Source organism: Oncorhynchus mykiss, chromosome 9 (genome assembly GCF_057628025.1).
Source record: "Oncorhynchus mykiss isolate SJ-2025 chromosome 9, ASM5762802v1, whole genome shotgun sequence".
Taxonomy (NCBI): domain Eukaryota; kingdom Metazoa; phylum Chordata; class Actinopteri; order Salmoniformes; family Salmonidae; genus Oncorhynchus; species Oncorhynchus mykiss.
This window is the reverse complement of record NC_143030.1, coordinates 3,187,902-3,203,260: the sequence shown is the minus strand read 5'-3', so window position 1 is coordinate 3,203,260 and position 15,359 is coordinate 3,187,902. Positions and strand designations below refer to the sequence as shown.

Sequence of the window (15,359 nt, the reverse complement as noted above, 5' to 3'; positions counted from 1 at the left end):
TTTGTACAGTGCGTGAGTGCAGAGTTGGATGGTGAGACGTGCATTGCATGACGTGCAATTTTGTGTCGTTCTTATCAGGTACATGGTTAAATATATTATATTGTATATTGTAATTGTATTATTTTGAGAATCTTCCCAGTGAACAAGCACCAAACCAGCGTGCGTGAGTGCAGAGTTGGATGGTGAGACGTGCATTGCATGACGTGCAATTTTGTGTCGTTCTTATCAGAATAAAGCTACATGACTGGTGCTACATGTTGGAGTTCCGTGTCGATGACTGATTGTACACAACGCAAGACGAGTACTGTTACACTTAAACAGTGAGTAAAACAAACTTAGGGAGGAGGCTTCAGATGTTAACATGCATGAAACCAAGGCTTTTTGATTACAGATAAGAGAGGTTGCATCTCTGGGAATGCTGGGTCTACTAGGTGAGGTCACCGCATGTGTGGGAGGTGGGACAAAGGAGGTATCTCAGGCATGTACAGTGGGACTAGGGGCTCCGCAGTAAACTAAAACAATGTATACTGTTGTTTAAGATACTTATCAAGGCATATTGACATTTGAGAGAGACATAAAGCGAGGTATAAAACAACCACAGGTGTTGATTGGGAGAGCTAGCTAAGTCCACAACGGGTAAGACAACAACAGCTAATCAGCTAAGTCAACAGGTAAATTGGTGATGAATGGGCAGAGAGGGTTGGTTAACTACACACAGGTAAAATGGTGATGAATGGACAGAGCGGGTCGGTTAACTACACACAGGTAAAATAGCGATGAATGGACAGAGCGGGTCGGTTAACTACACTTAGGGCCTGATTTGGAGGCTGGGGCCGACAGATAAACAAAGTGAAGTACCGTGATAAATGAACAGTCCAGCAGGCATCAGCTATGCGGTCAATAGAAGGAACAGGGAAGCCGCTAGGTAGGCGTTGCTACACTAGCACGCGGGAGACACGGCATTTAAAGTTAGTAATCCGGGTTAGGTAGAAGCGTCTGCTCCGTCGTCTGGCAAAGGCCGGTTGAAGGCACAGCTGATGGAATTACATCTGCGGACCAGTCGTGGTGGTACGGCGGGGCGCCGTGTCGACGAAGGGGCAGGGCAAGATGGCGAAAGAGTTATTGTAGTTTTGGGAATTTTGTTTGCTAGCCGGGAGATGCGCCTGGCTCAGGGCTAGCTTCTGGGCTGGGTCACTCAGTTGAAGATAGCTAGCTGTGATGATCAATGGTCGGCAGGAATCTGGCGTTGTAGTGGAGAAAAACAGTCAGAGGCTGGCAGGTATTATCCAGGCTAAAAAAAACGGCTGGTGCCTGAGCAGAGGGTAAAGGCCACTAGCAGTGGCTAACAATGATTAAATAGCTAGTAACTTAGCTAATTAGCTGGCTACCTTCTGAGGAAGGTTTTGGCTATAGGGTCTAACAAAAAATTGCGGATCCGTGTCACATTGAGTGAGGCGGGTTACCGGAAGGTATATTTAATTTAAAAATGGAAAAAGAGATTGAAAAATAAATGTGTATGTATATATATATATATATATATATATATATGTATGTATGTATGTATGTGTGTGTGTGTGTGTGTGTGTGTGTGTGTGTGTGTGTATACATACATACACACACACACACACACACACACACACACACACACACACACACACACACAAAAAGAAGACAAAGTAGACGAGAGGACAACAAACCACGTCTGCACTGCTACACCATCTTGGAAGCATGATTAAAAGACAGGTTAATACAGATGGAGGACAGGAGATGTCATGGAGTCCCCTGATTAAAAGACAGGTTCACCATCTGCCCTCTCCTGTCTCCTCCTGTCTGGTACAGCTACCTCCACCACACTCCCCTCTCTCCCTGGTCTGTCTCCCCCTGTCTGGTACAGCTACCCCCACCACACTCCCCTCTCTCCCTGGCCTGTCTCCCCCTGTCTGGTACAGCTACCTCCACCACACTCCCCTCTCTCCCTGGTCTGTCTCCCCCTGTCTGGTACAGCTACCGCCACCACACTCCCCTCTCTCCCTGGTCTGTCTCCCCCTGTCTGGTACAGCTACCTCCACCACACTCCCCTATCTCCCTGGTCTGTCTCCTCCTGTCTGGTACAGGTACCTTCACCACACTCACCCCTCTCTGTTCACTGTCTGCCCTCTCCTGTCTCCTGCTGTCTGGTACAGCTACCTCCACCACACTCACCCCTCTCTGTTCACTGTCTGCCCTCTCCTGTCTCCTGCTGTCTGGTACAGCTACCTCCACCACACTCACCCCTCTCTGTTCACTGTCTGCCCTCTCCCGTCTCCTGCTGTCTGGTACAGGTACCTCCACCACACTCCCCTCCCTCCCTGGTCTGTCTCCCCCTGTCTGGTACAGGTACCTCCACCACACTCCCCTCCCTCCCTGGTCTGTCTCCCCCTGTCTGGTACAGGTACCTCCACCACACTCCCCTCCCTCCCTGGTCTGTCTCCCCCTGTCTGGTACAGGTACCTCCACCACACTCCCCTCCCTCCCTGGTCTGTCTCCCCCTGTCTGGTACAGCTACCTCCACCACACTCCCCTCTCTCCCTGGTCTGTCTCCCCCTGTCTGGTACAGCTACCTCCACCACACTCACCCCTCTCTGTTCACTGTCTGCCCTCTCCTGTCTCCTCCTGTCTGGTACAGGTACCTCCACCACACTCACCCTTCTCCCCAGCTTTCGTTATCCTCCAGCACACAGGCACTGTTGGGGCGAGTGACTCTGAACTTACAATGGCTAGCCTCAAGTCGTTATATATTACATTTTTTTCTTGTACATTTTGCTATTTGCCTCATGAGTCCTGCATGTTTTGTTGACTACAAACTTTCTTTACCCAACCGTGGGACAGACTGTTTGTTCCCACACCTGGTTGGTTACACAGACTTTTGTCCTCCCATCCTATTTTAACCACCTCTCGCCGGCTTTGTATTCATGTTACCTGATGAAATTGCTGTACAATATGATCTTTTTGCCATCTGATGCACATTGAGGTGTCATAAATCAGCACTGCAGAGCTCTCCCTGTCCTCTGCCGTGCCTTGATTGTATTAGTGTTGATGATATCTGGAAATGTGCATGTACACCCTTGCCCATCTACTGTTGCTAGCCCCAATTCTGACTTGTGCTCTATCTGCTTCACTGCTTCACTGATAGTTAAATAAAGGTAAAATAAAAAATTGAAAGTGTGGGTTCACAGCTCCAATCCAGATGTGTTGGTCATTACTGAGACGTGGTTCAGAAAGAGTGTTTTGTACACTGATGTTAACTTTTCTGGTTATAACCTTTTTTTGGCAACACAGATCTTCTAAAGGTGGGGGAGTGACAATCTTTACCAAGGATCACCTTCAGTGCTCGGTTGTCTCCACCAAGTCTGTCCCCAAACTATTTGATTTGCTGGTTTTAAGCATTAAACTTTCAAATAGCTCTTTGTTGACTGTTGCTGGGTGCTATCGTCCTCCATCAGCACTGGCCTGTACCCTACCTGCCCTAAGCTTTCTCCTGGCCCCTTACACGAAGCCTGAATTTGTCCTGCTAGGTGACCTAAACTGGGACGGGCTTAAACCACCTGACCAAGTCCTAAGGCAATGGGACTCTCTAAATCTTTCTCAGATTATCACCAATCCCACAAGGTATGACTCCAAACACCCAGAAAAGGCTTCTCTCCTCGATGTTATCCTCACAAATAATCCTGATAGGTATCTGTCTGGTGTTTTCTGTAATTATCTTAGTGATTACTGTTTTACACACTGTGTTCGTAATGGCTGCTCAGTGAAACGACCTATCCTGATGTGTCATAGACGCTTGCTAAAACACTTTAATGAGCAAGCCTTCCTTCATGACCTGGCTTCTGTAAATTGGTATAGTATCTAATGGTTCAGGTTAGGACTGGTCCCAGATCAGTGGTTAGGTTAGTATCTAATGGTTCAGGTTAGGACTGGTCCCAGGTTAGTATCTAATGGTTCAGGTTAGGACTGGTCCCAGATCAGTGGTTAGGTTAGTATCTAATGGTTCAGGTTAGGACTGGTCCTAGATCAGTGGTTTGGTTAGTATCTAATGGTTCAGGTTATGACTGGTCCTAGATCAGTGGTTAGGTTAATATCTAATGGTTCAGGTTAGGACTGGGGCAGGGTGATCTGGTCCTAGATCAGTGGTTATGGTTGTATAGTGTAACCCTCTAACCCTTACCCTCTAACCCTAGCGCCATGCACCTCCCAGAGGTCAGATCCATCTCTGTACCACAGCACCATGCACCTCCCAGAGTCTGTTGAATGCACTGAGACCACATCACCGCTGTGCTTCCAATGCAGACCATGCATTACCTTTGTCTCTGTAGTGAAGCTGGGGTCACCTTGTTAGGGGACAGGGGTATGTGTGGGTGAGAATGGACACATATATATATATATATATATACACACACACACACACACACACACACACACACACACACACACACACATTTGCTCTCTGCTCTCCTTTATCAAACATGTGACCTTATTTTCCTCCCCCCAGCGAGTAAATGACCAATAACATGTCTGCCCTATTTCCCCCCCTCATCCCCCAGCCCAGTGTTGTCTAGCAGGGTATGTGTTGCTGTGCGTCTCTGATTGGTGGGTTCTGGCGGCGCTGTATGCTGGTTGGCTGTATCTGGACAGGGACACACCCACCAGCGGGGGTCGGAGGTCAGAGTGGCTTCGGAACTGCAGTGTCTGGAAACACTTCAGAGACTACTTCCCTCTAAATGTAAGACTGACCCCTAACAGGCCTACTTGGGCCGTAACTTTTGCAGAGTGTGAGACGCTCCCATTCATTTCAATGAAACCTGTGTCTAAGCAATACTGCTCTGCAAGAGGCTCATGCTGCTCAGCCCAAACTTCCTTCCTTTTCCCCCCATCTCTCTCAATTCAAATGGCTTTCTCTCTTTCTCAATTCAATTCAAAGGGCTTTCTCCATCTCTCAATTCAATTCAAAGGGCTTTGTCGTTTTAAAAGAATATGGACATTTCAAATGTTATATTATTGGCTATGTCCAGTGTTGTAGCAATGTGCAAGTAGTTGAAGTATGAAAGGGAAATTAAATGAACAGATAAATATAGGTAGTACAGTCGTGGCCAAAAGTTTTGAGAATGACACAAATATTAATTTCCACAAAGTTTGCTGCTTCAGTGTCTTCAGATATTTTTGTCAGATGTTACTATGGATACTGAAGTATAATTACTAGCATTTCATAGGTGTCAAAAGGCTTTCATTGACAATTACATGAAGTTGATGCAGAGTTGACCCTTCTTTTTCAAGACCTCTGCAATCCGCCCTGGCATGCTGTCAATTAACTTCTGGGCCACATCCTGACTGATGGCAGCCCATTCTTGCATAATCAATGCTTAGAGTTTGTCAGAATTTGTGGCTTTTTGTTTGTCCACCTGCCTCTTGAGGATTGACCACAAGTTCTCAATGGGATTAAGGTCTGGGGAGTTGCCATTCCTGAGCAAGCTCTGTACTGGTGGTGCCCCGATCCCGCAACTGAATCAACTTAAGGCAACGGTCCTAGCGCTTGCTGGACTTTCTTGGGCGCCCTGAAGCCTTTTTCACAACAATTGGAACCGCTCTCCTTGAAGTTCTTGATGATCCGATAAATGGTTGATTTAGGTGCAATGGCAGCAATATCCTTGCCTGTGAAGCCCTTTTTGTGCAAAGCACGTGCTTCCTTGCAGGTAACCATGGTTGACAGAGGAAGAACAATGATTCCAAGCACCACCCTCCTTTTTATTTTATTTTACTAGGCAAGTCAGTTAAGAACAAATTCTTATTTTCAATGACGGCCTAGGAACAGTGGGTTAACTGCCTGTTCAGGTGCAGGACGACAGATTTGTACCTTGTCAGCTTGGGGATTTGAACTTGCAACCTTCCGGTTACTAGTCCAATGCACTAGGCTACCCTGCCGCCCCTTTTGAAGCTTCCAGTCTGTTATTTGAACTCTGACAGAGTGATCTCCAGCCTTGTCAACACTCACACCTGTGTTAACGAGAGAATCACTGACATGTCAGCTGGTCCTTTTGTGGCAGGGCTGAAATGCAGAGGAAATGTTTTTTGGGGATTCAGTTAATTTGCATGGCAAAGATGGACTTTGAAATGAATTACAATTTATCTGATCACCCTTCATAACATTCTGGAGTAAATGCAAATTGCCATCATACAAACTGATGCAGATATGTGTCATTCTCAAAACATTTGGCCACGACTGTATTTACAATGTTGTTTGTGCTCCACTGGTTGCCCTTTTGTCATGGCAACGGGCCACACATCATGCAACTGTGTTTGCACACTGTGGTATTTCACCCAGGAGATATGGGAGTTTATCAGTTTGACTTATTTTCTAAATCTTTGTGGATCTGTGTAATCTGAGGGAAATATGTGTCTCTGATATGGTCATACATTTGGCAGGAGGTTAGGAAGTGCAGCTCAGTTTCCACCTCATTTTGTGGGCAGTCAGCTCATAGGCAGACCTGGCTCTCAAGAGAAGACTGAGGCGGTGCCTCTCAATAGCAAGGTTATGCTCACGGAGTCTGTACATAGTCAGGTATGTTATCTCTGCTCTGCATTCATTTTTTGGAGTTTTGCGTTGTACACAGAGTATATTTTTGCAGAATTCTGCATACAGTCTCAATTGGGTGTTTTGTCCAGGTTTGTGGGATGGTGTTAGAGTTTAAGTATAGCCAATTGGAATTCGTGGTCTGTATATTTTATAATTTCATTGAGGATACCATCAACACCACAGGCCTTTTTGGGTTGGAGGGTTTTTATTTTGTCCTGTAACTCATTCAATGTAATTGGAGAATGGTAGTCTGGTAGTCTTCAATAGTTGATTCTAAGATTTGTATTTGATCATGTATATGTTTTTGCTGTTTGTTCTTTGTTATAGAGACAAAAAGATTGGAGAAGTGGTTTACCCATACATCTCCATTTTGTTCCAATTTTCCCAGAAGTGGTTTGATTCTATGGATTCTTCAAATACATTGATCAAATATCCAACTTGCTGTTCCTTCTTTTTCCGTAGTGTATTTCTGTATTGTTTTAGTGATTCACCATAGTGAAGGTGTGTCTCGGGTTTTCTGTGTTTTTGTTTGGATAGGTTTCTCAATTTCTTTTTGAGGTTTTTACATTCTTCATCAAACCGTTTCTCATTGTTGTAATTTGTCTTAGGTTTTCTGCCGGAATTTAAATATGATGTTAGCTGATAGGTCAAATATATTGTTCAGGCTTCCTACTGTTAATTTTACACCTTCACTATTGCAGGAAAACATTTTGTCCAGGAAGTTGTCTAGGAGGGATTGGATTTGTTGTTGGCCAATAGTTGTTTGGTAGGTTTGTACCCTCCTTCCATCTGTAGCATTTCTTAATAGCAGTTTGTTCAGCTTTGATGACTCATGGTTGAGTATTGCTCTGTTCAAGTACATTGTGATTTTGCTGTGGTCTGATAGGGCTGTCAGTGGGCTGACTGAATGCTCTGAGAGACTCTGGGTTGAGGTCAGTGATAAAGTAGTCTACAGTACTACTGCCAAGAGATGATCTATAGGTGTACCCCTCCTATAGAAGTTGTCTTCATTAAAGTATGGGAGTTCTGGTGGGGGGATATAGGTAGCACACAGGAGGACATTTTTCTCTGTTGAGATCAAATCAAAATCAAATTTATTTATATAGCCCTTCGTACATCAGCTGATATCTCAAAGTGCTGTACAGAAACCCAGCCTAAAACCCCAAACAGCAAGCAATGCAGGTGTAGAAGCACGGTGGCTAGGAAAAACTCCCTAGAAAGGCCAAAACCTAGGAAGAAACCTAGAGAGGAACCAGGCTATGGCCAGTCCTCTTCTGGCTGTGCCGGGTGGAGATTATAACAGAACATGGTCAAGATGTTCAAATGTTCATAAATGACCAGCATGGTCAAATAATAATAAGGCAGAACAGTTGAAACTGGAGCAGCAGCACGGCCAGGTGGACTGGGGACAGCAAGGAGTCATCATGTCAGGTATTCCTGGGGCATGGTCCTAGGGCTCAGGTCCTCCGAGAGAGAGAGAGAAAGAAAGAGAGAATTAGAGAGAGCATATGTGGGATGGCCAGTCCTCTTCTGGCTGTGCCGGGTGGAGATTATAACAGAACATGGCCAAGATGTTCAAATGTTCATAAATGACCAGCATGGTCGAATAATAATAATAAGGCAGAACAGTTGAAACTGGAGCAGCAGCACGGCCAGGTGGACTGGGGACAGCAAGGAGTCATCATGTCAGGTAGTCCTGGGGCATGGTCCTAGGGCTCAGGCCCACCCGAGAGAGAGAAAGAGAGAAGGAGAGAATTAGAGAACGCACACTTAGATTCACACAGGACACCGAATAGGACAGGAGAAGTACTCCAGATATAACAAACTGACCCTAGCCCCCCGACACATAAACTACTGCAGCATAAATACTGGAGGCTGAGACAGGAGAGGTCAGGAGACACTGTGGCCCCATCCGAGGACACCCCCGGCCAGGGCCAAACAGGAAGGATATAACCCCACCCACTTTGCCAAAGCACAGCCCCCACACCACTAGAGCGATATCTTTAACCACCAACTTACCATCCTGAGACAAGGCTGAGTATAGCCCACAAAGACCTCCGCCACGGCACAACCCAAGGGGGGGGGGGATGATCTCTGGGTTGGAAATTATCTCTGGGTTGGCGGGGTTGGGGTGTGGGCATGGTTGACTTGGGGGGGGGAGGGTTGATTGGTTGGGGTGGGGTGTGTGGATGTGGCTGGTGGTGCTGTGGTCTGGATGTAGGTCCTCTCAGCGTGGGTCCTTTAGGGGGGAAGGGTTGATTGGTTGGGGTGGGGTGTGTGGATGTGGCTGGTGGTGCTGTGGTCTGGATGTAGGTCCTCTCAGTGTGGGTCCTTTATGTGCAGGTCCGGGAGGGGGGGTCCTGAGTTAAGGTTAGGACCCACGCCGAGGATTCTAATTACAGTACCTGTTGCTCCCCCCCCCCAAGCTCATAAAGACGGTGGATCTGGACCCTGGTTCTAACTACATCTTTGGGTTCCACCCCCATGGTGTTCTGGTGGCGGGGGGTTTTGGGAACTTCTGTACGGAGGCGTCAGGGTTCACCTCGCTGTTCCCCGGAATGACCCCCTACCTCCTGATGCTGCCATTCTGGTTCAGAGTACCCTTCTTCAGAGACTACATCATGTGTGGAGGTTAGTATCCTTCTTCAGAGACTACATCATGTGTGGAGGTTAGTACCCTTCAGAGACTACATCATGTGTGGAGGTTAGTACCCTTCAGAGACTACATCACGTGTGGAGGTTAGTACCCTTCTTCAGGGACTACATCATGTGTGGAGGTTAGTACCCTTCTTTAGACTACATCATGTGTGGAGGTTAGTACCCTTAGAGACTACATCATGTGTGGAGGTTAGTACCCTTCTTTAGAGACTACATCATGTGTGGAGGTTAGTACCCTTCTTCAGAGACTACATCATGTGTAGAGGTTAGTACCCTTCTTCAGGGACTACATCATGTGTAGAGGTTAGTACCCTTCTTCAGGGACTACATCATGTGTAGAGGTTAGTACCCTTCTTCAGGGACTACATCATGTGTGGAGGTTAGTACCCTTCTTTAGAGACTACATCATGTGTGGAGGTTAGTACCCTTCTTTAGAGACTACATCATGTGTGGAGGTTAGTACCCTTCTTCAGGGACTACATCATGTGTGGAGGTTAGTACCCTTCTTCAGGGACTACATCATGTGTGGAGGTTAGTACCCTTCTTTAGAGACTACATCATGTGTGGAGGTTAGTACCCTTCTTCAGAGACTACATCATGTGTGGAGGTTAGTACCCTTCTTTAGAGACTACATCATGTGTAGAGGTTAGTACCCTTCTTTAGGGAATACATCATGTGTGGAGGTTAGTACCCTTCTTCAGGGACTACATCATGTGTGGAGGTTAGTACCCTTCTTTAGAGACTACATCATGTGTGGAGGTTAGTACCCTTCTTTGGAGACTACATGTGTGGAGGTTAGTACCCTTCTTTAGAGACTACATCATGTGTGGAGGTTAGTACCCTTCTTTAGAGACTACATCATGTGTGGAGGTTAGTACCCTTCAGAGACTACATCATGTGTGGAGGTTAGTACCCTTCAGAGACTACATCACGTGTGGAGGTTAGTACCCTTCTTCAGGGACTACATCATGTGTGGAGGTTAGTACCCTTCTTTAGACTACATCATGTGTGGAGGTTAGTACCCTTAGAGACTACATCATGTGTGGAGGTTAGTACCCTTCTTTAGAGACTACATCATGTGTGGAGGTTAGTACCCTTCTTTAGAGACTACATCATGTGTGGAGGTTAGTACCCCTCTTTAGAGACTACATCATGTGTGGAGGTTAGTACCCTTCTTCAGAGACTACATCATTTTTAGAGGTTAGTACCCTTCTTCAGGGACTACATCATGTGTAGAGGTTAGTACCCTTCTTCAGGGACTACATCATGTGTGGAGGTTAGTACCCTTCTTTAGAGACTACATCATGTGTGGAGGTTAGTACCCTTCTTTAGAGACTACATCATGTGTGGAGGTTAGTACCCTTCTTTAGGGACTACATCATGTGTGGAGGTTAGTACCCTTCTTTAGAGACTACATCATGTGTGGAGGTTAGTACCCTTCTTTAGAGACTACATCATGTGTGGAGGTTAGTACCCTTCTTTAGAGACTACATCATGTGTGGAGGTTAGTACCCTTCTTCAGGGACTACATCATGTGTGGAGGTTAGTACCCTTCTTCAGGGACTACATCATGTGTGGAGGTTAGTACCCTTCTTTAGAGACTACATCATGTGTGGAGGTTAGTACCCTTCTTCAGAGACTACATCATGTGTGGAGGTTAGTACCCTTCTTTAGAGACTACATCATGTGTAGAGGTTAGTACCCTTCTTTAGGGAATACATCATGTGTGGAGGTTAGTACCCTTCTTCAGGGACTACATCATGTGTGGAGGTTAGTACCCTTCTTTAGAGACTACATCATGTGTGGAGGTTAGTACCCTTCTTTAGAGACTACATGTGTGGAGGTTAGTACCCTTCTTTAGAGACTACATCATGTGTGGAGGTTAGTACCCTTCAGAGACTACATCATGTGTGGAGGTTAGTACCCTTCTTCAGGGACTACATCATGTGTGGAGGTTAGTACCCTTCTTCAGGGACTACATCATGTGTGGAGGTTAGTACCCTTCTTTAGAGACTACATCATGTGTGGAGGTTAGTACCCTTCTTTAGAGACTACATCATGTGTGGAGGTTAGTACCCTTCTTCAGGGACTACATCATGTGTGGAGGTTAGTACCCTTCTTTAGAGATTACATCATGTGTGGAGGTTAGTACCCTTCTTTAGAGACTACATCATGTGTGGAGGTTAGTACCCTTCTTCAGGGACTACATCATGTGTAGAGGTTAGTACCCTTCTTTAGAGACTACATCATGTGTGGAGGTTAGTACCCTTCAGAGACTACATCATGTGTAGAGGTTAGTACCCTTCTTTAGGGACTACATCATGTGTGGAGGTTAGTACCCTTTTTCAGGGACTACATCATGTGTAGAGGTTAGTACCCTTCTTCAGGGACTACATCATGTGTAGAGGTTAGTACCCTTCTTCAGGGACTACATCATGTGTGGAGGTTAGTACCCTTCTTCAGGGACTACATCATGTGTGGAGGTTAGTACCCTTCTTTAGAGACTACATCATGTGTGGAGGTTAGTACCCTTCTTTAGAGACTACATCATGTGTGGAGGTTAGTACCCTTCTTCAGGGACTACATCATGTGTGGAGGTTAGTACCCTTTAGAGACTACATCATGTGTGGAGGTTAGTACCCTTCTTTAGAGACTACATCATGTGTGGAGGTTAGTACCCTTCTTCAGGGACTACATCATGTGTAGAGGTTAGTACCCTTCTTTAGAGACTACATCATGTGTGGAGGTTAGTACCCTTCAGAGACTACATCATGTGTAGAGGTTAGTACCCTTCTTTAGGGACTACATCATGTGTGGAGGTTAGTACCCTTTTTCAGGGACTACATCATGTGTAGAGGTTAGTACCCTTCTTCAGGGACTACATCATGTGTAGAGGTTAGTACCCTTCTTCAGGGACTACATCATGTGTGGAGGTTAGTACCCTTCTTCAGGGACTACATCATGTGTGGAGGTTAGTACCCTTCTTTAGAGACTACATCATGTGTGGAGGTTAGTACCCTTCTTTAGAGACTACATCATGTGTGGAGGTTAGTACCCTTCTTCAGGGACTACATCATGTGTGGAGGTTAGTACCCTTCTTCAGGGACTACATCATGTGTAGAGGTTAGTACCCTTCTTTAGAGACTACATCATGTGTGGAGGTTAGTACCCTTCTTTAGAGACTACATCATGTGTGGAGGTTAGTACCCTTCTTTAGAGACTACATCATGTGTGGAGGTTAGTACCCTTCTTCAGGGACTACATCATGTGTAGAGGTTAGTACCCTTCTTTAGAGACTACATCATGTGTAGAGGTTTGTACCCTTCTTCAGGGACTACATCACGTGTAGAGGTTAGTACCCTTCTTCAGGGACTACATGTGTGGAGGTTAGTACCCTTCTTCAGGGACTACATCATATGTGGAGGTTAGTACCCTTCTTTAGAGACTACATCATGTGTGGAGGTTAGTACCCTTCTTTAGGGACTACATCATGTGTGGGTGTGTACACGCTGTATTTGCTGCCGCAGGGTTTTCCTGTTGTGAAAGTTTCTGTTGCAAAATCTGACAACGCTGACCAAGTAGGTGACACTGACACACACCGCCAGACAAACTGACTCCACTCTGTTTCACAATAGGCCAGAGACTGGGCGTGGCGTGGACTGGGCGTGTACTAACGTGTCTGTGTGTTTCCGTCAGTGTCAACAGTTCCTGTCTCTCTGTGTCTACAGGATTGCCTTCAGAACATCCTGAATACATGTCTCTCTCTCTGTGTCTACAGGGAAACATCCTGAATACATGTATCTCTCTCTCTGTGTCTACAGGGGAACATCCTGAATACATGTCTCTCTCTCTCTCTCTCTCTCTGTGTCTACAGGGGAACATCCTGAATACATGTCTCTCTCTCTGTGTCTACAGGGGAACATCCTGAATACATGTCTCTCTCTCTGTCTACAGGGGAACATCCTGAATACATGTCTCTCTCTCTGTGTCTACAGGGGAACATCTTGAATACATGTATCTCTCTCTGTGTCTACAGGGGAACATCTTGAATACATGTCTCTCTCTCTCTTTGTGTCTACAGGGGAACATCTTGAATACATGTATCTCTCTCTGTGTCTACAGGGGAACATCTTGAATACATGTCTCTCTCTCTCTGTGTCTACAGGGGAACATCCTGAATACATGTCTCTCTGTGTCTACAGGGAAACATCCTGAATACATGTCTCTCTCTCTGTGTCTACAGGGGAACATCCTGAATACATGTCTCTCTCTCTGTGTCTACAGGGGAACATCCTGAATACATGTATCTCTCTCTGTGTCTACAGGGGAACATCTTGAATACATGTATCTCTCTCTGTGTCTACAGGGGAACATCCTGAATACATGTCTCTCTGTGTCTACAAGGAAACATCCTGAATACATGTCTCTCTCTCTCTGTGTCTACAGGGGAACATCCTGAATACATGTCTCTCTGTGTCTACAGGGGAACATTCTGAATACATGTCTCTCTCTCTCTGTGTCTACAGGGGAACATCCTGAATACATGTCTCTCTCTGTGTCTACAGGGGAACATCTTGAATACATGTCTCTCTCTCTCTCTGTGTCTACAGGGGAACATCCTGAATACATGTCTCTCTGTGTCTACAGGGGAACATCTTGAATACATGTCTCTCTCTCTCTGTGTCTACAGGGGAACATCCTGAATACATGTCTCTCTGTGTCTACAGGGAAACATCCTGAATACATGTCTCTCTCTGTGTCTACAGGGGAACATCCTGAATACATGTCTCTCTCTGTGTCTACAGGGGAACATCTTGAATACATGTCTCTCTCTCTGTGTCTACAGGGGAACATCCTGAATACATGTCTCTCTCTCTGTGTCTACAGGGGAACATCTTGAATACATGTCTCTCTCTCTGTGTCTACAGGGGAACATCCTGAATACATGTCTCTCTCTCTGTGTCTACAGGGGAACATCCTGAATACATGTCTCTCTCTCTGTGTCTACAGGGGAACATCTTGAATACATGTATCTCTCTCTGTGTCTACAGGGGAACATCTTGAATACATGTCTCTCTCTCTGTGTCTACAGGGGAACATCCTGAATACATGTCTCTCTCTCTCTGTGTCTACAGGGGAACATCCTGAATACATGTCTCTCTCTCTCTGTGTCTACAGGGGAACATCCTGAATACATGTCTCTCTCTCTCTGTGTCTACAGGGGAACATCCTGAATACATGTCTCTCTGTGTCTACAGGGGAACATCTTGAATACATGTCTCTCTCTCTCTGTGTCTACAGGGGAACATCCTGAATACATGTCTCTCTGTGTCTACAGGGAAACATCCTGAATACATGTCTCTCTCTGTGTCTACAGGGGAACATCCTGAATACATGTCTCTCTCTGTGTCTACAGGGGAACATCTTGAATACATGTCTCTCTCTCTGTGTCTACAGGGGAACATCCTGAATACATGTCTCTCTCTCTGTGTCTACAGGGGAACATCTTGAATACATGTCTCTCTCTCTGTGTCTACAGGGGAACATCCTGAATACATGTCTCTCTCTCTGTGTCTACAGGGGAACATCCTGAATACATGTCTCTCTCTCTGTGTCTACAGGGGAACATCTTGAATACATGTATCTCTCTCTGTGTCTACAGGGGAACATCTTGAATACATGTCTCTCTCTCTGTGTCTACAGGGGAACATCCTGAATACATGTCTCTCTCTCTCTGTGTCTACAGGGGAACATCCTGAATACATGTCTCTCTCTCTCTGTGTCTACAGGGGAACATCCTGAATACATTTCTCTCTCTCTCTGTGTCTACAGGGGAACATCCTGAATACATGTCTCTCTCTCTGTGTCTACAGGGGAACATCCTGAATACATGTCTCTCTCTCTCTGTGTCTACAGGGGAACATCCTGAATACATGTCTCTCTCTCTCTGTGTCTACAGGGGAACATCCTGAATACATGTCTCTCTGTGTCTACAGGGGAACATCTTGAATACATGTCTCTCTCTCTGTGTCTACAGGGGAACATCCTGAATACATGTCTCTCTCTGTGTCTACAGGGGAACATCCTGAATACA

The 15,359-nt window shown here is 45.8% G+C and overlaps 1 protein-coding gene across 3 annotated transcripts in view; it reads left to right on the top strand.

Annotated features, from left to right (window-relative positions):
- LOC110518554 (2-acylglycerol O-acyltransferase 2-A) overlaps window positions 1-15,359 on the top strand; it is a 31,792-nt gene that overhangs the window by 10,310 nt on the left and 6,123 nt on the right. For 2 of the 3 annotated variants that reach the window (XM_090183296.1, XM_090183295.1), the window contains 2 exons: window positions 4,581-4,759; window positions 9,034-9,238. In XM_090183296.1, the coding sequence (XP_090039422.1) occupies window positions 4,581-4,759; window positions 9,034-9,238 (384 nt within the window). Of the gene's footprint in view, window positions 1-4,580; window positions 4,760-5,846; window positions 6,593-9,033; window positions 9,239-15,359 lie in introns of those variants that run through there. The other variant, XM_090183297.1, reaches the window with a different exon arrangement.